At 48.7% G+C, this 24,276-nt stretch overlaps 1 protein-coding gene and 1 long non-coding RNA gene across 2 annotated transcripts; one reads left to right on the top strand and one right to left on the bottom strand.

The window, feature by feature from the left end:
- Positions 1-11,564: 11,564 nt before the first annotated feature.
- On the bottom strand, positions 11,565-19,835 carry LOC136787233 (uncharacterized). Its single transcript, XR_010826814.1, has 2 exons — positions 18,903-19,835; positions 11,565-15,366 (listed from the first exon to the last, which is right to left on the bottom strand). It is a non-coding gene; the product is annotated as an uncharacterized lncRNA (long non-coding RNA).
- A 2,323-nt stretch (positions 19,836-22,158) lies between these two features.
- Positions 22,159-23,100, top strand: LOC136787136 (olfactory receptor 14C36-like). Its single transcript, XM_066984269.1, has one exon. It carries the CDS (start codon positions 22,159-22,161, stop codon positions 23,098-23,100), a length of 942 nt encoding a protein of 313 aa, XP_066840370.1.
- Positions 23,101-24,276: the final 1,176 nt, after the last annotated feature.

Genomic DNA, 24,276 nt, shown 5'->3' with positions numbered 1-24,276 from the left:
CCATCTGCAAGCCCCTGCACTACGGGAGCCTCCTGGGCAGCAGAGCTTGTGCCCAGATGGCAGCAGCTGCCTGGGGCAGTGGGGTTCTCTATGCTCTGCTGCACACTGCCAATACATTTTCCCTGCCCCTCTGCCAAGGCAATGCTGTGGACCAGTTCTTCTGTGAAATCCCCCAGATCCTGAAAATATCCTGCGCACACTCCTACCTGAAAAGTTTTTGGGTAGTTGTGACTGGTGTCTGTTTAGCATCTGACTGTTTTGTTTTCATTGTTTTTTCCTACTTGCAGATTTTCAGGGCTGTGCTGAGGATGCCCTCTGAGCAGGGACGGCACAAAACCTTTTCCACCTGCCTCCCCCACCTCTTTGTAGTCTCCTTGTTTATCAGCACTGGCTTTTTTGCTTACCTGAAGCCCCCCTCCATCTCCTCCCCCTCCCTGAACCTGGTGGTGGCAGCTCTGTACTCGGTGATACCTCCAACATTGAACCCCCTCATCTATAGCATGAGGAACCAGGAGCTCAAGTGGGCTATTAGCAAAGTGATTTCATGGACGTTTCTGAATAGTGACAAACTTCCCCACTTTTTCCAGAAATGACTTAACTTGGTACCTCCCCTCAGGACTGGTCCTTCTTTCATTATCATTATTGTTATTCTTATCTTTGGTATCATTTGCATTTATTATGCTCTTAGAGTAATATCTCTTTTTCATCCTACTTCTGCTGAGGATCGACACTGCTCTGTTTGCTCTTGAGGCTCTGTAAATATGTGTCTAACAGAAGGTCAGAGGTGACTCTTCCATAGCATCTGCAAAATAAAACAGGATCTCCACAGTGCACTGTCTGAAGCCTTGGCTCTTTTTTCAAGGTGGTTGCCAAGCTTTCCTGATGCTTGTGCCGCTTTCTATCACCTATCAGACACTTTCCATCCTCTGTCAGTGGTCATGGTCATCCAGAGAGGTCCCAGATGACTGGAGACTTCCTAATGTGAAGCCCATCTACAAGAAGGTTTGTAAGGAGGACCTGGAGAATTACAGGCCTGTCAGCCTCACCTCGGCGCCAGGAAAGGTGATGGAACAGATCATCTTGAATGCAGTCACACAACGTATGTGGGACAACCTGGGGATGAGGCCCAGTCTGCATGGGTTCATGAAAGGCGGGTCCTGCCTGACCAACCTCATCTCCTTCTATGTCTGGGTGACTTGCGTGGTGGATGAGGGAAATCATGTTGATGCAGTCCACCTAGACTTCAGCAAGGCCTTTGACACGGTCTCCCATAGCATTCTCCTGGAGAAGTTGGCAGCCCATGGCTTGGACAGGTACACTCTTTGCTGGGTTAAAACTGGCCGGACTGCCGGGCCCAGAGAGTAGTGGTGAACGGAGTGAAATCCAGCTGGTGACCGGTCACTAGTGGTGTTCCACAGGGGTTGGTGTTGGGGCCCATGCTCTTTAACAGCTTTATTGATGATTTGGATGAGGGAATTGAGTGCACCCTCAGTAAGTCTGCAGATGACAACAAGTTGGGGGGAAGTGTCGATTTGCTGGAGGATAGGAAGGCCCTGTAGAGGGACCTGGACATGTTGGATTGATGGGCAGAGGCCAATGGGATAAGGTTCGCCACGGCTAAGTGCCGTGTCCTGCCCTGTGGCCACAACAACCCCATGCAGTGCTACAGGCTTGGGGCAGACTGGCTGGAAAGCTGTGCAGAGGAAAAGGTTGGATGTAGTACTTAGGGACATGGTTTAGTGAGTGATATTGGTGGTAGGGGGATGGTTAGACCAGATGATCTTGGAGGTCTTTTTCAACCTTAATAATTCTATGATTCTACACTTCTTACGATACAGAGCCACACGTCCACGGTTTCCTGGTGCTTCACCAAGCCTAGGAAGTGGCTGAGGAAGAACTGGTGCCCTATATTCTCCAGCCCTTAATGCAACCATCTTTCTAGTTGGGTGCCATCGAAAGCAATGCCTGTGCCCTGTGTCAGGGCTTTGACTGATGGAAACAGGGCCCAGCAGCCATAGCAGTTTGCTGCTGTTCCTCTGGCTGTGTCTAGCACATGGCCATGAGACAGTCTCCCCCAGTCTGTGTGCTGAACCTGAGCCCAAAAGTCCTCAGCAAGTCCTCAGCTTGGGTCCTCCCCAAGGACTGGAGTGCAGTTGTGACTACAGGAAGGACGATCCCTCTCCTTGGGCCTGTTCATGGCTGGATGCCTTTGCATGCTCCACAGGAAAAGGGAGCATATTGATAACATGCTAACACCCCTTTCACCATCTCTGTGCCTGTGGGAGCGTCAGAAAATGTCCCTCAGTCCTAAGATCCAGCAAAGCCCAGCTTCTTCTTTCGTCAGGAACCTGCAGAAATTCTCTCAAAATTTCCAACACTCTTGTGCACACAGAAAAAACACACACGTGCATGCACAAACATACACTCTCATACACGCAAAGATGTGCACACAGGGCATGTACACAGCCGACCACACACAGAGCAACTCCAACAGGGAACAGCACCTTCACAGCCACCACACCACCAGCAGCACACACAGAGCCATGAGCAACACACCTGGCCCCATCCCATTCCCCACCTCAGCCTGATCTGCTCTGAAGGTCACCAGTGCTCCACGCATCCCCAGCAGCAATTACCCATGGGTGCAGATGCACACATGGCTATGTGGTTCCATGATTGTATGATTCACCCCCAACACACCCAGGAATGGGCACACTCATACAGGAAATAGCCAGCAACAGAGGTGAATAAGAAGGCAGGACAGTGATCAGGAACAGGGCCTGAGCAGACCAGCCCTGACCAGCCCCATATCCACATGCAGCTGGCCCCTTGCATCCCTCTCCCCTCCTCTTCAACAGCATTCTTCCTCCTTGAGACACTTTAATCACTTCCTTTCTTACATGCAGTGCCCTGCTCAATTACCAGTGCTCACCAATCACATTTTCCACCATTGATCCCTAGTTTGCTATACCTGTACCCGCATTTGGCAATTCAGATACCATTGCCTACATCATCTGGTCGTCTAACAGGCAGGAGAGGTCGACATGTCACAGATTTGCTCTGCGGCAGGAGTGAGGGTTGGCATGAACAGTCCTGAGCAGGGAGTGTTTTATGGTAACTGTGCTCAAGGCAGGACAGAAAATCGTCATTTTATGGCTGTAGGCCTGAGTATTGCCTCCATTTTTTTTAACCATTACAAACATTTCACTTCAATCAGCACACTTCAATCAACTGAAATGACTGAACACTTCTAATACAATGTTTGAATTGCCCCATGACATTTTTTTTTCTTGAATGTTTATTACAGCAAAAGAAAAAGATACCAATCTTCCCCTGTACTTGCATTGCCAGAACTCTGTCTCTTATGCACCGCACTTCATCTCCCCAGTCTATCTGGTATTTCCACCTGGCTTTATGAAACAGACCATGTTGGAAGTCACTTCTCCAGCAGACTCTCTGGACATGTGCAGTTTCCATTCTTCTCCAGATTCCCCTCCCCTCACTCTTTGATCATTCAGATACCTGTCACCTACACAGTTGGTTCTCAGAACTTGAGGGATCTCAAGCTTGCCCATCTTTCAGTTTTCGATCTCATCATCCCTACAGCCAACTCTGTAATTGCATTTCTATTCATCATTTCCTACCCATGTCAAACATTTCTTGTATAGTCATCCCTTGTGGAAGTTGCACCTCATTGGAGGCAACTTGGATTTGGCTCACAGTTGGGGACTGTGGGGTTTGCTTCTTTGTTGTAACATGTTAATAACAACGACATCAAAAACTGTGCCTGTGAGCAGCCAGTTGTCTGAGGAAAAGAGGTGGGACTTGGTGCAAAGAAGCTATAACAACTGTGGACTTAACAGCTACAACAGCTGTGAACTTAAGTGGAGAAGTTTGGTGTAAGGCAAAGTGATGCAAGTCCCAGGTGCCTGATGAGAGAAGTGGTGGGGATGGAGAGGTGAGCAGCAAGATTGTCCATACAGTCTAGGACTTCAAGGGACTGCTTTTCCACTTATACAGACCTCCTTAGGAGGCACATTGGATCCATGACAACTAGAGAGTGATGCTATCAGTTCTTCTGAAAACTCTAAACTAATGGAAACTAATCTTAAATAAGGAAAATGCTTTTTGTGAAGTAGTCATTGAAAACTTCCTCTTTAAACTGCATTCTTGAAACCTCACTAATTAATTGTACAAGTCTGGAAGACTGGATGAAAATGACTGAATTGTAATGAGCCCCATGGTGCATTTGGAGCTGAGACCATAAACTTCAGGTAGTGATAAGAGAATGATGTAACTGCAGGAGAAGTTCAAGTCAGAAGGAAACCTTGAAGTGTCTAGGAGTATTAATGGGCCCCAGTGAGGGTCATTACTGACAAAGCCTCCCCATGGACTTGTTAGAGCAGACAATGGGAGGGCATGATTGCAGGTAGGCAAAGACACTGGGCAGGAGCCTCTGTTGCTGAGTAAAGGCCTTGGTTTGTTTGGTGAAGCACAAAGGCCAAGCCCGGGCCCCCAGCCCCTGGGAAGGGAGGTTCTGTCACTCACCCATGGCTCAGGGCTCTCCCTGGGGCAGTGGGATATGGGGTGTGTGATGCTGTGTGAAGGACAATGTTATAACACCTCCTGGCCTCCCCACTGGGTTGCAAGGAGGCAACAAGGCCCCAGTGTCATGAGCACAGCAGGTCTCCTCATGAGCCTCAGTAGCAGAGACAACTGCCATCGGCAGGGGGACAAAGACCTTGGATATGCTGGGGCCTTCCAGCCTTGCCAGCGCTCTCGGTCTTCTCCACCACAGGCTGTCCTGCCCTGTCCTATCCCTTCCCCCTTTTCCCTGAAAGCTGTAGGCACCCACCTTGCTTCTCCACCTTGCTCTCATCCAGGCATTTCCTTACTTTTACTGATGTCTCCCCACCCTCCACGGCAGTTGCTTGAAACACAATGGCATGGGCTGACCACAGACACCTTCTGGGTGACCTCTGACACCACAGCACTACCCTTTCAGTGACATTTCCTCCTCCTCATGCCCAGTCTTAAACTTCCAAGAAGCACATTGCAGCAGCTTTTACTCTCTCCTGCTGTTTCCCACCAGCAGAGAAAGCTCCATCATCCACAAACCGCTTTTTTAGCAGATGTCCCAAGCCATCAGCCTTCTGGAGCCCTATGGCCTGACGAGACAGGAGAAACCTCACCATGGTCTTCCAAGCCATATACCTGCTGCTGGCCTTCCAGCTTCTCAGGTAGACGTGACCAAGTTGTGTGCCTGTTGTGTGACTTTAAGTTTCTGAGGTACAACAGACCACATAAGAACACATTCACCCAGCACCCACTTGTGGGCCAAGACATGAGGACACAAAAAGTAAGCTTTTTAAATGAAATTTATCAATCAAATTTTCTAACACTTTTTTAAATATGGAAACATTCTTCACAGGATCTACTTTGTTCATAGTAAGACACGATGTATCTGTACCTCTGCCTCTCTCTCTTTTCTTCTTCCTCTCCCTATTATGTCTTCAGAGAGCTCTCCAATGGAAAGAGTCATTGAATCACAAAATAACTCATGTTGGAAGAGACCCCTGAATGGCATCCTCTTCACCTGTCCTGCTCAAGGCAGACTAAACTAGATGCGGTTGGTCAAGGGCTCCTCTGTGCTTGGCACCATCCAGAAAGGATCTGAAAGTGTGCTCCATCCTGTAATTCAGAGAGTTAATAACGACATTCAGCAGTGTTGGCTCGAGTACTGATCACTGAGGGATGCTGCTAGGAACTGCCTGACAGGAGAACTTTGCACCATAGATGACAACTGCGCCTGAGTGTCCAGCCAAATTCCCACCCACAGCCTCATCCATTTGTTAAGTCCACATAGCACCAATCAGGCTGTAAGTAGTCTCCAGGAGACAATGTCAACGGCCTTGCTAAAGTGCAGGTAGACAGCATCCCTTTCTTTTCCCTCACCTAAGGGTTCAGCAATCCCATTTTTGTCCTTCAAGTGCCCGGAGCTAGCTGTGGAAAAACTTGCCCCATCACCTTCCCAGGGATGGAGGTGAGGCTGACCAGCCTTAATTCTTCTCACCCTCTTTTATCCTCTTCCGGAAGACAGGTCTGATGTCATTCCTAGTCTCCAGAAAGCTCTCTGGTCCCCCTGGTACATTTGCTGACACAGTCCAGGAAGGCAGGGGAGGGTGGTGCAGGAGACAGGCAAGAACACACAAGTCCTACCCTTGTACACCCAAAGGCAGGGCATTGCAGTGCTTGTGGTTTCCTTCTGGCTCCTGCTGCCTCTCCCACAGGCTGGGAGGCACCTGAGCCCTGTGGTGCATTGCCCTGCTCTGCACTTGTCTGAGATACCCCATGGCATGAGGAATGGACACAGGGAGAGGGCATTTGTGCTCACTCATGTTCACCTCACATGCACATGCACACAATGTGCACACTGAAGCCTCATCTGTACAGGGCACACATATGGACTTCTGACTTATCCATTAAGTGTCCCATTAAGTGTGGGGGCATAAACCACCTCTCTGAGCTGCAGTGAGAGCCAGAAAAAGTCACCCAAGAAGTAACCAGGACAATACTCACCCCTTATTCTGTACCGTTTATACCATGACAGGTTCCGGACTTTCCAATATGTCTTCATTAATGAGCACCCTGCAATTAGAACACGGATATCATTCCCTTAGTCTATGGGCCACCTCCCAGAAATGTCCATATTAATCAAATATTCAGTGAATCCATTCAGTTCATGAAATGGTTTCTATCTGTTGTTGAGGCCTCACAGGACAGGAGAAGGCAGTTTGGCCCACACTGGCCAAAGGGATATCCCATACCACATGATGTAATGCCTAGCAAGAATACTGGGGGAATCGGCCAGGGGTGTCTGGGCATTGGCCAGCAGGAGGTGATCAATAGCATTCTGCGTCACTTTTTTTTTTTTTCCCCTTTGTTACAAAACACTTGTTTGTTACACCAACAAGTACCTGCACTTTTACCGTTTTCAGTCCTCTACCCTATTTCGCTGGTGCAGGGGATTTGAGCCAATAGCTGTGTGGTGCTTATCTGCCTGCTGGGTTAAACCACAGCACAGACCAGGCCGCAGAATCTGACCCTGCAATGAACTCCTCCCCTCACCCCTGCTCCAGCCTGGGCTCATCCACTGGCCACAGTCCCTTAGGTGTGTACCTGTTCCAACACATCCTTATCCATGAGCCACAGTCCCTTCAAAGCTCTACCTACTGTGCGTGGACTTACCGACAGCCATAGATGGTTGCAGGTGTGCCTTCAGAGGTGTGGACTTATCCATATGCCACACTCTCTTCAGAGGTGTACCTGCTCTAGTGTAGCCTTTTCCGTTCCAGAAGGATTATGTCGAGTTCAGGGCGGCAATGTAGAGACTCAATCCAATGACAATTCAAGCAAATGTGGGGCTGGGACATACTGGCTGATAGAGTTCCAATAGGGTGAGGCTTTGGAAGAAGCCTGATGTGTTGTGGGGAAACCACAGGTATTGGTAAATCCTCAGGAAAACACAGGTTTGTGTTTGAAGCCAAAGCTAGTAAGGATGGAGAGAAATTAGGAGAGCTTTGGCAATCATGGGGTCAGAGTGAGGTGGGAATGTGAGTGCGTGGTAAAAGTCTGCAGGGATGCAAGCACAGATACAGGAAAATGTAGGACAGGATGTGGAGGGGCATGGCAGAGGGCCATTGGGGGGCAACCTATTCCAGTGCTCTGTCACCCTTACAGTAAAGAAATGTTTTCTCATATTCAGCTGGAACTTCCTGTGTGTCAGTTTGTGCCTCTTGCCTCTTGTCGTGTTGCTGGGCACCGCTGAAAAGAGTCCAGCCCCAAACTCTTGACACCATTCCCTCAGATAATTGTACACATTGGTTAAGATTCCCTCTCAGTCTTCTCTTTTCCAGGCTAAAGAGTTCCCTCAGCCTGTCCTAGTACGACAGGTGCTCCAATTCCTCTAATCATCTTCATAGACCTCCTCTGGACTTCCATGTCCCTCTTGTACTGGGGAGCCCAGAAATGGACACACTATTCCAAGCATGGCCTCACGAGGACTGAGTAATAATTGGTGCCTGTAACAATGCACGGAGGATGATCTCATGTTCTTATCTCAACCCTCGGGCTCTTTTCATCATATTTTCTCCCCCTTTTCCTTGTATGTGGGGATATGCAAGAGCGGTTGTGGTGGAGTTCAGATGCATAGCAGGATAAAACCACCCCCGCAGGGACATGGAAAGGGTTCAGCACCAGGACTGTGGCCATCCAGGGATGGCATCTGAGCATCCAGGACATGCTCTGCCAGCCTGGTGGCACAGGAGGGAATGAACAGAGGTCCCCCTGAAGGAGAGAAGTAGAAGGGGAAGGCTTGTTTCCCAACTCAGGCATTGCTGGCACATTCCTGAGAGGCCTGTGGGAGCTGCAGGCCACACCAGTCTCTGGGACACTGGGCATCTTTCCTCCCAGAGACAGATCCCAAAGAGGCACCAGCTCCCAGGGAAATCTTGCCCTGGATTGTCCCCATCACAAGGAGGCTGAGCCATGCCCAGAGGAGCGCTAGGGTTCAGAACAGCCCTAGCATCAAGACCCAGGAATCCTGACTGCCACATTGTCCCGAGTCCAGAGGGACCTTCAGGCATGGCTCTTGCATCAGCCACCAGCCATGTTCAGCTTCGCCCCAAAGCCCAGGACCTGCAGCTTGGGACAGCTGACAGCTCCTGTTCCAGCCCTTGGGAAGGGGCTCCTGACACCCTCACCTTTGGAGGAGAGCTGCAGGAGCACTGGGAACATGGAAGTCAGTTCGGAGGTGATGGTCACCCTCCAGCAGCCGTCCATCTCGCTTGCTGCTGGCCCTCAGCTCACGACAACGGATGCCTGCCCTGGCTCCTCAACCACAACTCGTCTGCAAGGTGCCCCTGCTCCTCCACCCATCAGCGAGGGTCGCCCAGTGCAACCTTGCTGCCTGCTGCCCCCACTCCTGGCCACAGAAGGACAGCGGTGGGGAGCACCCAAGCAGTGCCCAGCAGGGACCAGGCCTTGCAGGGAAGTGCCGGCACTGGCGCTGCTCCAGTGACGATATCCTGGTGATGCAGTGCATCCACTGTGACATCAGCATGTGTTATTTGAAGGCCTGTGAGGTCAGCAGCATGGAGATGGCACAGCTCAGGAGAGAGGCGAGAGATTTCCCTTTTCTGTCATGAGAAACAGTCACCTCCCTTCTGCCCAGTTCTTTTCCACAGGATCCTGACAAATCCATCAGGAACATCTCCAAATGGTGACAAAGGCCATTGAATATAGGAAGTGGAGTGCTGGAAGAATCACCACTGTGTTCCTGCACCAATATGCCTCTTGTTTGGAGCCATTCCAGGAAGGTGGGGTTTTCACCTTCTCCTTGGCCTGGGCTTTTTTCAAAAGATGGGAGCGAAGGAACCTGGGATGCAGCAGCCCCTCACTGTGCCTGAACTCCTCTTCTGCATGAATCTGGGCTCTCTCTTACAACCTGACCAAGTCTCTCATTTCAGGAGACCTGTGGCATGCTGAAGGCAGGACTACCGTCCCTGACTGTACTGCACAGAGATACATGTGGTCCTGTGTCAGCTGGACTATGCTGCAAGCGAACCCTGCTGGATCATGTGGAGCTGATCATGGTGTCCCGGCCATTAGCAGCTATGTCTGCAACCAGAGCCCCAGAAGAGGAGAGGCACATCTCTGCGGAGGACATGCTCCCCTTTCCTCTTGCATGACAGAGGGGATGCCAGTGACTGCCCAGCAGTTCCCATCCCTGGGGGCTGTGCACAGCTGGGTGAGGCTCTTCGGGGGGGGGGGGGGGGGGGGGGGGGGGGGGGGGGGCGGTTCTCTGCCTCTTTGTCTTCCACAGAGTGAGCACCGTGATATTTCCCCACATTTCTCCACCCATTCATGCTGCTCCTGCTATTGTGTTTAGGCTCTCTAGGGATGGGGGTTTCAGGTGCAGTTCCAAAAATGACCCTGAACATCCTGCCACAGATGTGTCAGCACAGCAATGAGGTGTTCCATCGCCCATCTGACTTGTGGGGCCACAGGCAATGCAGTGCAAGGGGGTGGGTAACATGCCAACTGTCCCTGCACAAGACCTAGAGTGCCTTTCTCCTGGGATCATAATGAACCAGGACCTCCTGGTCACAACCAAGAATTCTTCAATGTAGGCCCTACTGTCCCACGACTATAAGGATTGATTCAAAGATCATAAATCCAATTTCTTTAAGTGATTTATTCTTTATTGACGGCACCGGATGCACGGGGGATCTTTCCGCCTATCGTGCATCCCGAAGTGAAAAGCCGTCCCAAATTTATACATCACAGTGATTAATATTTTATTAACGCCTATACATATTCATTATCTAACCCCGCCTACTCTCGCTTCTCATGCTAATCAGTTTTTTGTGTCCTGCGCCTGCGCAGATCCTCTCGGTGGTCTTGGGCAGGGGTCGTCGAGCTGTGGTCGGTGGTCTCAGAGAGGAAGGCCATAAGTCTTCCTCACAGTGTACTTTTCACCCTTGGTCAGGATTCTGCTGAGTTAGCTTTCTTCCTAACCGCAAGGACTGTTTTTTCTTCGATTCTTCTGCTCATTATTTTCTTATCTTGGATTCCAATGTCTTGTTCGAGATATATTGCCCGTATATGTCCTATTTCGAGATACATTGTCCGTACATCTGTTTCCTGCCCTACACCTAATGTTCTGTTCTCCTTTAATATTTACATTCTTAACCCTTTCTTATCTGGAATCACCTCAGCTTCCCTAATCAGGATGCAGTTTGCAAAGTACCAGTGATTTTATCACCACCCAGCACCTCTTGTACCCAGGCAGAGTCCTGTGTCAGGGCATAAAAGGCAGGCAGACCTTGCTGGTGTTAGATGAGGCCATGTGGACATGTCCATGACATAACAAACTAATTCTCAGAGAAGATGTGATTGTTATACATAATTCTTTTTCTGCTAGGAGAAATGAGCCTGCTGTCAAGAAGTGTGTGTGCCCAGGGGAGGGAAGGAACCCCAGGGATTCCTTCAGGCTCTTTCCCAGCAGGTTCCCCTGCAGCCCCAGGGCCATGTGCAGGGAGCCTGGTGGGGGGCAGAGCAAGGGAGGCCTTGGGCTGGGCCTGTGCTGCTGAGCTGGGCCGGGCTCCTCGGCCCAAGGGGAGCTCCTGGCAAGCGGGAATCGCCTCAGCTTCCCTAATCAATCCCCCCTTTTCTTTTCCCCATGCAAATTCTTTTGCATTGCATGCCCTTATCATTAGCAGTATCGCAGTAACATACATACAAATATTCCTACTACCAATAACATAACCAGATCAGTAAAAACTTGTTCTAACTATTGAAAGTTGGGTAACCATGAGGTTAACTTATTCCATATTTCCTCAAAGCCCCATGAAATGTTATCCTTACTAATCTTATACAGAACCTTTGTTTGTTTCTATATTTCCTCTATGTCGGTAGAGACCTTTCCGAATACAAAAATTCTTCTTCCCAGCCTCTACGATATGTATCCCTCAATACCTTGCCATGTACTTTCGTCAGGGAAGCTAATATTGCCATTCGTTGTAACAATTTCCAATTCCAAACAAGTATTACAAAAGACAATATTAAACTTATACCAACTAACATCAATAGAACAATAATTGGGTGACACAATGTGTTCAAAATCCCAGTTGGAGTTGGTGACCATCCAAAGAGTTTGTCCCACCAGCTATGATTTGTGTCTTGTTTTACTCTTTGCAAAACTCTGTTTATTTCTTTTGTATCATGGTGGACAGTGATTAAAGTCTTCTCTCCATCTTCCTGAATGCCTTTTAAAATTTTGATCAGGTCTTGGTGTTTAAGTAATTGCTTCACTAGCGTGAGGTTCATCCCAATAGGTGTGGGTAATAACTTGTGATACATTGTGTTGTTGGACTTGATCAACTGGTGGGATACCACTGGTGCTGAATATAAAAAATCACACCCGATGATTCTAACAAAGTTACAAATACAAAAGTTAGAATGATTTTTGCTAGGTAGAGTTATGTTTTCCTTATCTACTTCTACAAAAGCACAAGCAGTTCTTAAACACACACAGCCTTGACCAATATATACAAGCACAGTCTTTTGACTAGTATTTGGATGAATTTCAAAGTGGCAAACACCTTGCTCAGTGTCAAGACATACATCCTGAGCATCAATTGTGTTGCTTTCACAAATAAATCCTTGTTGTTCCCGGGTAACACATGATTCTAGATTCACAGACTGCCATTTCCCGTTCTTCATCCAGGCCCAGGTTCTATGCTCCGAAGGATAGAGCACTGTTTCCTCATGATTTAATCCTAGTGCAATAATGGGGTGGATAACATAAACTGTAGCATTACGTATAGTAAGCACAAAGGCAGTAGCCATGTTAATAATGGGATCATAGGTAAAATTTACCAGAGTCCACCAAGATTGGAACTTCTTTTCAAAATCATTGGCATTGTCCCAACCAATCTTTCGGACTTCAGCCGGAAAAATGCCTTCACTTCCTTCCCTAATGATCAAGGCAGCCGTTGCCTGCATCCATAACTGTACCTGTATACAACTAAGAGCTAAAGATACATTATCTTGCGCCATACTAAGTGCATCTATTATTAGTCTGTGGTCCTGGTCTTCAGCCTTTTCCCATATTGGTAACACCTTTGAAACTTGCCATTGGCTAGTTCCCAATGCCAGTAAGGATGATTGCAGGGGCTGTTTTAGTTTTATCAAATCACTTGTTGCTGTGGCTAGCTTATTCATTAGTATTTCTGAATCAATTCCATTTAAAACTCCTAATCCTGTTCCTAGCATTCCAGTTAAGTCTCTTTGTGTTCTGCCCCTGAGGTGTACTTGCTTTTGTGACCATATTGTCCAGCCTTCTAATGATGTCTTTAGGAAAGGAGAACAGGCTGGTTGAACTGCTGAGATGTTAATTTGTATTAGCAATTCAACACGCTTGAGAGACCATTCTGGATTAAATAACAATTGTTGTTGGCCTGTGTTCCTTACTACATATGGGTCTGTTTCATAAATTTTGGGTTCCAGCTTGACTGGGGCTTGGGCACAGGTTGTAGGGGAAGGAAGTGCAATAGGGGGTCTCACTGTCGTAGGAAGTATAGCATATATTGTAAAATTTATCACGAGGCTCTCGCCTTCCTTGGTCTCGAGCTTTTGACCATTATTAGTCCAAAAACAGTTAACTGCTACAGTCTGTGTTAATATAAAATTATACCAACAATCTAATTTACCTGGGCGGATACAACCTTCTTGTTGGCCACTTTTGGAGGTCGGTTTTACTAAAATCCCCGTTGCTTTCTCGTGGGCTGTTCCATTAATCATTCGGCACCCTATTTCAATTTCGTCCCCTACAGTTCTTCGGTGTATCCACCCTTCCCCTAAATTTTGCCATTCTGATAATGCATGTAAATGATCACCATTTGTTCGCCAAATAACCACAACAGCTAACTTTCCATTAATGCTCTTATCCTCCGTGGTTACGGCTTCAGACCAAGGCCACCCACCATTCTCTATCATCATAGAAGCACCTTCCAATTCTTGAATCACAATTACAACTATAAGCCACAGAAATAAAACAATTCTGTTAACTAAATTTCTGCTAACTACATTACTAAATACTCCTGACCATAGTGTCTTCATTTTGCTTGACTGAACTTTAGTTTCAGTTCACCGTCACCCAGCGTTACTTTCCAGGGGGCTTTTGGAGCTTTCTTCACTCTCGAATAATGGATCCAGGCCGTTTGCTCCTTAATCTTGATGGCGGTATGTGTTGTCAGCAGCACCTGGTATGGTCCCGTCCACTTTTCTTCCAAAGGGCGACCTGCAAATGCTTTTACATACACATAATCCCCAGGTTTAAAGGGGTGGATTGGTTGGTCCAGCCCTCTAGCCCTGGTTCCTGAGACAACTTTAGATATTTGATCCAACTGTTTTTGGAGTCCTATTAAATAATTACACAAGTATCCCGACCCCAGTTGCGTCAGGTCCTCCCCGCTGAACAAAAACTGATAGGGTCTTCCGTATAATATTTCAAAAGGGCTTAGATTTTCCTTTGTCCGTGGTTTTACTCTAATTCTAAGTAAAGCCAAAGGGAGAGACTGAGGCCATGATAAATTAGTCTCTTGTCCTATTTTGGCTATTTGTTGTTTGATTAGATGATTCATCTTTTCCACTTGTCCGCTTGCCTGTGGTCTGTAAGGGGTATGGAGTTGCCAGTCTACCCCTAAGACCTTACTTACTTCTTGAACTATTTGCGCACAAAAATGAGAGCCTCTATCCGAGGACATTGCTGCCGGAATTCCGAAACACGGTATTATCTCATTCAGTAAAACCTTAACCACTTCTCTTGCCTTGTTGGTTCGACAGGGAAAAGCCTCCGGCCACCCGGAAAAAGTATCTGTCAAAACCAACAAGTATCGATACCCCCCTTTTCTTGGCAGTTCTGAAAAATCTATCTGCCATTGTTGTCCTGGATAGTTTCCTTTACTGATTATTCCGAACTTTACCCTATTTTCTGTATTAGGGTTATGATGCAAACAAATACTGCATTGCTGGGTTACTTGTTTTACCATAGTATACAGATTTCTTCCCATCAACACTCGACTCAGATTTTTATATAAGGTGTCTGCTCCCCAGTGAGTCTTATTATGTTCTGCCATGACCGTAGGCCATATTAAATTAGAGGGTAGTACAACCCTATTATCTTTCAGGTATACCCATCCATCACTCCCTGCTTTTCCTCCCAGGTCCCCAATTAACTTTTGATCTTCCTGTGTGTACCTAGGTTCCTGTCCTTCACCTAAAGTTTGTATTTTACCGTCTGGCATTAAAGTGAGCGCTTCTGCCTCAGCCAATCCAGCCACCCTTTTTGCTTCTTGGTCAGCCAATCGGTTCCCTACCTCGAAGTCAGCGGTTCCTTTTTGGTGTCCCCGGCAATGTATAACAGCCACCTTCTCTGGGTGCTTTACCGCTTCCAACAACTTCAAAATCTCCTCAGCATATTTTATTTGTTTTCCTTGGGCCGTTAATAATCCTCGTTCCTTCCAGATAGCCCCATGTGCATGCACCACACCAAATGCATACTTAGAGTCTGTCCAGATATTTACTTTCTTTCCTGCTGCTAGTTCCAATGCCCACGTAAGGGCAACTATTTCTGCTTTCTGAGCAGACGTCCCAGGGGGTAATGGTTTCGACTCAATTACCTGTTGAGTGGTCGTCACCGCATACCCTGCTTTGCGTTGTCCTTGTTTCACAAAGCTGCTTCCATCAGTATACCATGATTCATCCGCGTCTTCCAAGGGCTCCTCCTTGAGATCTGGTCGGCTAGAATACACAGTTTCCATAGTTTCAATACAATTGTGGACCACTGGCTCGTCAGGAGTGTTACTAAGGAAAGAAGCTGGGTTCACAATGTTAGTAACCACAATTTCTACGTCATCTTGCTCCACCAGTATTGCTTGGTATTTTAAAAATCTTTGAGGGGATAACCAGTGTGCCCCTTTCTGCTCCAAGACTGCCGAGACAGTGTGTGATACCAGCACGGTTATCTTCTGTCCCATAGTGAACTTCCAAGCCTCCTGTATATTCATGATGACAGCAGCCACCGCTCGAAGGCAACCCGGCCAACCTTTACTTACTTCATCCAGTTGTTTAGAGCAGTAGGCCACAGCTCTCCTGTAGGGGCCCAGCTTCTGTGCCAGCACCCCCAGAGCCATCCCTTGTCTTTCATAGGAGTACAACCAAAAGGGTTTAGACAAGTCCGGTAGACCCAAAGCTGGTGCTCGCATTAACTCCAATTTAAGCTTCTTAAAGGCAGCCCGTGCTTCCCCTGTCCAGACCAATTTTGATTGGTTATTCTTGATGAGGTCATATAGGGGTTTTACAATTAGTCCATAATTATTAATCCATAGACGGCACCAACCTGTCATCCCTAGAAAAGTTCGTAATTCCTTAATGGTCTGTGGTTCTGGGGTACGGCAGATAGTTTCTTTCCGTTCTGTTCCTAACTCCCTTTGTCCCCCTGAAATCTCAAACCCCAAGTAAGTTACACGTGACTGAATCAGCTGAGCCTTCTGTTGAGAGACTCGATACCCATTCAAACCCAAAAAATTAAGGAGACTTATCGTCCATTGCATGCAGCTGCTCCTATTCTCAGTGGCTATCAAAAGGTCATCAACGTATTGCAGCAGAACTCCTCCGGTGTTTGGGGCCTCCCAAACCTCAAGCTCTTTTGCTAGTTGATTCCCAAAAATCGTGGGGCTGTTTTTGAATCCCTGCGGCAATACGGTCCAGGTCAATTGAGCCTTTCATCCTGAGTCCGGATTTTCCCATTCAAAAGCAAAAAGCTTCTGACTTTCTGGGGCTAAAGTCAGGCAGAAGAAGGCATCTTTTAAATCCAGTACGGTAAACCAAACTAAATTATCTTTTAATTTAGTCAATAATGTGTATGGGTTGGCTACCACAGGGTGTATATCTTCAGTGATCTTATTTATAGCTCTTAAATCCTGCACTAATCTATAGTTCTTCCCATCTGGCTTCTTAATTGGTAGTATAGGAGTATTATATTCAGATTCACACTCAACCAGCAGTCCATGTTTTAAAAACTTATCCACTATCCCCTTAATTCCTTTCCTGTCTTCTAATCTTAGGGGATATTGCTTAATCTTAACTGGCCTTTCCCCTGGCTTTAATCTCACCACTATCGGGGCTGCATTTTTGGCTCGCCCAGGGATGTCAGTAGCCCAGACTCCTGGGTAAACTTGGTCTAAAATCTCCGAAGGTACTTTACCGATGGGGTCTGCTTGTATCAGCGTTAAGCTTAGCGCGGTTATCAGCTTTTCTTCTCTCACTTTTAACCCCACCTTCCCTTTTTCAAAGACAATTTCCGCTTCTAATTGTTCTAGTAAATCTCGCCCCAGCAAAGACTTCGGGGATCCTGGTAAATATAAAAACCTATGTATTCCCATCTGTTTCCCTAACTTATATTTTAAAGGCCTTAGGAAAAAGGCTTTCTCGTGCTGGCCTGTAGCTCCTATCACCGTCACAAAATCCTCATCCTCTGGTATCAATTTCTGGTTTAACACAGAATAAGTCGCTCCTGTGTCAATTAAAAACTCCACTTCCTGTCCTGATTTCCCTAGCTTAATTTTAACCAGCGGATCTGCTAGGGTAGAATCCCCCGGTCCACTTCATTGGTCGGGAGATACACTAGCTACCATCAACCTGTTCTTCTCCCGTTGTTTCGGACATTCCCTTTTCCAATGACCCACTTCCCTACAATATGCACACTGATTCGGTCTCAGGGGAGGCTTTACTGACCTTCCCCTTATCCCATTCCCTCTTCCTTTTCCCCGAAAAGGTTCTTCTTGCCTCTGTAAGGCCGCAACAGTTGCCGCAGCAATAGCCCTACCCAGCCTTTGTTTCTCATTCCCTTCTCGATTCCTAAATACCCTCCATGCCTCTTCCACCAGCCTTTCTAAATCTCTCACATCCGGCTCTTTCATTTTCTGAAGCTTCCGCCTTATATCGTCCGCAGACTGACCCAAGAACAGTGATACTAGCTGGACTTTACCTTCCTCAGAAGAGGGGTCTATCGTTGTAAATTTTTGCATTGCTGTCCTTAGTCGATCGAGAAATTCTGACGGGGTCTCAGTTTGCCCCTGTTTTATGGTATATAACCTAGACCAGTTTACAGACTTTGGTATCGCACTTTCCAAGGCGATCCTAATCCATTCCTGATATCTTTTTAATAACCTATAATCACCCTCATCATTATAGTCCCAGTTTGGGTCCACTCTGGGCACACATACCTCCACAGTTCCAGGTAAAACTCCTGATGTTACCTGGGTCTGTACTTGAGTTTGTGCATTCTTAATTACCAGTTGCTTTTCCGTTTCCGATAATGCTGCCAGCATTATCTCTATATCTTTCCAATCGGGATCTAAATTCTTTACAATCAGCTCAAACCTCCGGGCCACTGATTCCGGATCATCCCGGTATCCTTTCACAGCTTCCTTCCATGAATCTAACTCAGCAGTTGTGAAAGGTACTTTTATCCGAGCTGGTCCGTTAGCCCCCATAGCCTGTCGTAACGGGGCTTGAATAACGGGCCCGACCTTACTTCGGGTTCGAGCCGTGATCGGGGTAAAGTCTCTATTCCCCCAACTCTCATTTTTCTTATCTATTCTGCCATTTCCTGGGCTCGCCCCCACGCCTCGTTCTATTATCTGGGGCGGGAGGACATAATCCTCCATTCTCTCCTCTGACTCATTCAATTTCAAACATCTCTGCCCGATACTGCACGCCGAACAACATCTTTTCATTTTTCCTGCCCCTTCCTTCTTCATATCCTTTTCTATTGCCAGGATCAAAGGATCCTGTGGGGCTAAGTTAATTCCACACTCCTTCTGCCATTCCGGGTGGTTTCTCAAAGTGAAAAACATATCTGCATATGACACCTCATCCCACTTTCCTTCTCTCCTTAGAAACAACATTAACTGTAGTAAAGTATTATAATTTAAGGTTCCATTCAGTGGCCATTTTTCCTCACAATCCAACTTATAAAGTGGCCACCATTGATTACAATATTTTATCAACGTTTTCTTATTTTCAGTTCCACCGGGGGATCCCCCTATATCTTTCCAATGACTCAAGATACATCCCAACGGGCTTTTCTTTGGAATCCCACTACTCTGCTGCCCCCCCATGTTACAGTTCAGAATGTTTCTTGTTACACAATACAAGCCGGCAGCTTTCCACAATAACACCAAGATCCTAGTAACGTTATAAAGAGTACAATCAAAATCCCAAAGACAATAGCCAAGGTCAAGTTCCACATTTAAACACAACGTAATACTAACCTCGCATGCAAAGGTTATTCGTTTCCCAACAGCAACTGAGTGCTTTCCAAAAAACCAAATGCCGTCCTGCAGAAAACTTTTACTTTCCGACTTACAGACGACCCCAATTGACCGGTCAACCAAATAAACCAAAATAAAGAATATAATCACTTACAATGATGGGGTCCGTGTCTGCCTCCGCAGTGATCCGTTGAGTCGAGGAGTCCCTCCAGGAAATCCCGGGGGTACCCTAGGGAGCCCTGTTCCCAGCGGGTCCTGCGGTCCGACAGAGAAGAAGTCCCATCTGGGGTGCCAGATTGATTCAAAGATCATAAATCCAATTTCTTTAAGTGATTTATTCTTTATTGACGGCGCCGGATGCACGGGGGATCTTTCCGCCTATCGTGCATCCCAAAGTGAAAAGCCGTCCCAAATTTATACATCACAGTGATTAATATTTTATTAACGCCTATACATATTCATTATCTAACCCCGCCTACTCTCGCTTCTCATGCTAATCAGTTTTTTGTGTCCTGCGCCTGCGCAGATCCTCTCGGTGGTCTTGGGCAGGGGTCGTCGAGCTGTGGTCGGTGGTCTCAGAGAGGAAGGCCATAAGTCTTCCTCACAGTGTACTTTTCACCCTTGGTCAGGATTCTGCTGAGTTAGCTTTCTTCCTAACCGCAAGGACTGTTTTTTCTTCGATTCTTCTGCTCATTATTTTCTTATCTTGGATTCCAATGTCTTGTTCAAGATATATTGCCCGTATATGTCCTATTTCGAGATACATTGTCCGTACATCTGTTTCCTGCCCTACACCTAATGTTCTGTTCTCCTTTAATATTTACATTCTTAACCCTTTCTTATCTGGAATCACCTCAGCTTCCCTAATCAGGATGCAGTTTGCAAAGTACCAGTGATTTTATCACCACCCAGCACCTCTTGTACCCAGGCAGAGTCCTGTGTCAGGGCATAAAAGGCAGGCAGACCTTGCTGGTGTTAGATGAGGCCATGTGGACATGTCCATGACATAACAAACTAATTCTCAGAGAAGATGTGATTGTTATACATAATTCTTTTTCTGCTAGGAGAAATGAGCCTGCTGTCAAGAAGTGTGTGTGCCCAGGGGAGGGAAGGAACCCCAGGGATTCCTTCAGGCTCTTTCCCAGCAGGTTCCCCTGCAGCCCCAGGGCCATGTGCAGGGAGCCTGGTGGGGGGCAGAGCAAGGGAGGCCTTGGGCTGGGCCTGTGCTGCTGAGCTGGGCCGGGCTCCTCGGCCCAAGGGGAGCTCCTGGCAAGCGGGCAGCGCTGCAGAGAGCCAGCTCTGCCCAGGAGCAGCTCCTCTGCCCAGCGCAGCAGGGCTGGGGGCACTGCCTGCAGCTGGCACAGGGAGGGGAAAGAAGGGAGAGATGTTTAAGGCTGTGTGGAGTGTTAGAAAGCTGAGAGTACACTGGAGAAGCAATGCTTGCAACCCTTAACATGGTAAGTCTAAGTGAACTGCAATGCACTCGAGTATCCTGGAGGTGTCCTACACCTGTATTGTCCCAGAGCAGATCAGGCTGGAGACACTGTGTGTTTTTTTCTTGTAGAGAAGCACAAGCTCCAGAGCAGAGGTTTCTAAGCTGCAGGGTCAGTGTCCAGGCCCCGAGGGCTCCCTTGTCATGGTCCGGCTGCAGGCTGTGAAGCCGGGGGTGCAGGCAGGGGTGCCCAGGGCTGTGGTGCAGAGCAGGGTCCCTGCTGTGCCCCAGGGGCTGTGTGCCGGGGCAGGGCCTCTGCCGCATGCCAGGCTCAGCACTCAGCCTGCCCGGGGAGCTGCCCAGGGCGCTGCGGGGAGAAGCTGCGGGTGGAAGGAGCCCCCCCGGCAGGGCAGGGTCCTGCTGCTGGCGGGAGGCTGCAGCCTGGGGCAGCCTGCTCACAGATCCACAGCACAACCAGGATGTATCCAAGGGGACTTTGCAACAGCTGGGAAAAGGTAGGGGATTTCAGCTTCAGTCACAGCTTTCCTGAGCCTCCTGAGCTTTCAATCTTCTCTACTTGCTTCAGTGGTAATAGAAATATATGCTTTTAATTCCAAGAAGAGGCTGAGGCTCCATGATGGCTGAGAGGTTACAAGGATCTTTCCCTTCCCCTCAGCCCATAGAAAGCTCCACCACCACATGTGGAGCTTACATGCAGTGTCCCCTGCGTGACCTGGTCTCTAGGACATGCCTCCAGCGAGCTGCCCCTGGGCAGAGCCCTGCTGCCAGGAGGTGTCTGCAGGGCAGAGCTGAGCACCCGGTGGGGGGGATAGGGGCTGTGACCTGCAGGCAGGAGGCGTGGGGACAGAGACCCAGCTGCAGGCAGCAGAGCCTGCAAAGTATTCTGGCACCTCCTTGTCCACCGTCAAGCCCACAGGATTCAGGACATGACTCATAACCTCTCATCAGGAGGACCTGCAGTAGAGCGGACTCTCCTGAGTTCCGGTTGGTCCCTCCCTGGCCTTGCCTCGCCTGGCAGAAGCCCTGTGATATTTCCCTCTGTTCCTGTACCTACTGTTGCTGTTCTTGTTTTGGGGCTCCCTGCAGATCTGGCTCTCAGCTGCAGCTCAGGCTCTGACCCTCTGGTTGCCACCACGCAGACCTGTCCTTAGGGGAAAGGTGCCCAAACCCCCTACTAAACTCTGAGGCTTGGGGCAATGCAGTCTATGGGGAAGAAAAACACTGAATCATTTTCCCAGATATTCCTGAGACCACAGTCATTGAGCAGCTCGATGTGGGCAACTGGACTGAGCCCTAGAGGAGTCTGGCTGAGACCAGGGTAGATGGGCAGACTGGCTATCCTCACTACGCTAAGGACATTCACAAAATCTCACCTGGAATGTACGAAAAATGCCAGGGTTTTCTACCCTCAAAAAAACTCTTCTGAGTGTCACACATGCAGTTGGAACAAATTAAACCACAAATGCCATTTGGCAGTCTATAGTGTTGAGAGTGGTAATGCAAGGAAGTCCACATACATCAGAGGTAGATTTAATCAGAGATCACTCCTGATTTCTTTATGCTTAGACGTGTAGGACAGGCGTGACTCCTCCAAAGTGCACAGCAGGGTCCCCTGCTCCCAGCAGCACCTTCCTCCAGCACCATCCAAAGCTCAAGCAACAGAGCAGCAGAAAGGTCTCGGAGAGGGGAAAGTCACTGTGGGGGGTTTCAGTGAGAAGTGGAGTAGGTTTTTCTCAGAGACGTCTTTCCTAATTATCACTGTCTTTTCTTTCTTGGGTAGTCCCCTTTGTCCAGGAGGATCAGATGCCCAAGAGCAGCTCCATCATCGAGTTCCTCCTCCTGGCATTCGCAGACATGCGGAAGCTGCAGCTCCTGCACTTCGCGCTCTTCCTGGCCATCTACCTGGCTGCCCTCCTGGGCAACGGCCTCATCCTCACCGCCGTAGCCTGCGACCACCGCCTCCACACCCCCATGTACTTCTTCCTCCTCAACCTCGCCCTCCTCGACCTGGGCTGCATCTCCACCACTCTCCCCAAAGCCATGGCCAATTCCCTCTGGGACACCAGGCCCATTTCCTATGCAGGATGTGCTGCACAGGTCTTTTTCTTTCCCTCTCTGATGTCAGCAGATTTGTTTCTTCTCACCATGGCCTACGACCGCTACGTTGCCATCTGCAAGCCCCTGCACTACGGGACCCTCCTGGGCAGCAGAGCTTGTGCCCAGATGGCAGCAGCTGCCTGGGGCAGTGGGGTTCTCTATGCTCTGCTGCACACTGCCAATACATTTTCCCTGCCCCTCTGCCAAGGCAATGCTATTGACCAGTTCTTCTGTGAAATCCCCCAGATCCTCAAGCTCTCCTGCTCAGACTCCTACCTCAGGGAAGTTGGGCTTCTCACATTCAGTGGTTTCCTGGTTTTGGGGTGTTTTGTATTCATCGTGCTGTCCTATGCACAGATCTTCAGGGCTGTGCTGAGGATGCCCTCTGAGCAGGGCCGGCACAAAGCCTTTTCCATGTGCCTCCCTCACCTGGTCGTGGTCTCCCTGCTGGTTAGCACTGGTGTATCTGCCTACCTGAAGCCTCCCACTGTCTCCTCTCCATCCCTGGACATGATAATGGCTGTTCTATATGCAGTGATGCCCCCAGCAGTGAACCCCCTCATCTATAGCATGAGAAACCAGGAGCTCAAGAATGCCATTAGGAAAGTGATGTCATGGATGTTTATCAGGATTTGCTCAGGAAATTGATTGGACCTTTCAGCAGCTATAGACTGCTTCTTGTCTTCTACACTTTAACTGTGGTTTATGTCATGACAGGCTAAGCCTGGTTGTATTTCTAGATGAATTTGGTTTTCTTTTCATTTTCCCCTTGTGATAATGTTTTCCACAAAAAATGCCATTCTTCATGACCTTGTACTTAAGTACCAACATATCTTTTGTGACCCTGAGACTCTGCATAAACAAGGAGCCAGCCTCTCTGTGTATTTAAACAAAATAAATGAACCTACAGCAAATTCTTTGTCTGGACCCCACTCTCAGCAGAGCAGGACATAATGGGACCAGCAAACCCCTTTCTGGCTGCAGCAGCTCAGGTCAGGCTGCCCTGGCCCTGGGGCAGCAGGAGCTGCCTGAGGACCCCCAGGGATGTCACAGAAGGGCTGCGGGCCTCTGAGGATGTGCTGCAGAGGAGTGCAGGGGACACAGCATGGTACACTGACCTCTGTACGCTTGTTCCATGGACATTCCCATCTGTGGGGCTGAGCCCTCTGTGCCCTCGGGAGCTGCTGTGCCCTTCAGAGGGGCTGGGGCTGTGGTGGCAGTGCCCAGAGCCCTGCAGCAGCCTGTGGTGGGCACTGCCCTGGGGCCGCTGCCACTGGACTGGGATGAGGGCAGGGAGGTGGGCAGACAGCAAGGAGTTGGGAGAGCCATGCTCCGGGTCTGTGTTGGGGGAATGGTCAACTGTGCTGGCCTCTGTCCTGGCCCAGAGCCCTGCAGACCTGGAGCAGGGCTGTCTGCAGAGGCCCCCATGGGATGTAGCTGGGTCAGGGCAGAGGCCATGGGCTGGAGGAGGCTGCAAAGGCAGGAGGGCCATGGCGGGAAGGGACCCTGAGGGTCTCGTTGGGATTGTAACAGGGGGAGCTTGACCCAGCCCTGAATGTGCACTGCCATGTGCGGTGCCTTGGCAGCATGGCTGTGGGAGCATGTGTGGGGCAGTGGCACTGGGGCGCTGCAGGGACAGGGTGCAGACAGGGGCCACAAAGGATCTGCCAGGGTGTGGCAGCAAGGACAGGCTCTGAAACAGAAATTTATGGTGGAGGTGGAGGTATGGTTTTAGCAAGGGCAGAACTCACCTGGAAGTGGTGTTATCGAGAAAAGTCAAGAGCAAAGAGAAGAGCTTTTGCTGGAGCTAAGGCACAGATTTCT

The sequence above is a fragment of the Anser cygnoides genome, chromosome 28 (assembly GCF_040182565.1).
Source record: "Anser cygnoides isolate HZ-2024a breed goose chromosome 28, Taihu_goose_T2T_genome, whole genome shotgun sequence".
Lineage (NCBI taxonomy): Eukaryota > Metazoa > Chordata > Aves > Anseriformes > Anatidae > Anser > Anser cygnoides.
The sequence above is the reverse complement of the archived record's forward strand: the minus strand, read 5'-3'. Positions and strand labels throughout refer to the sequence as shown.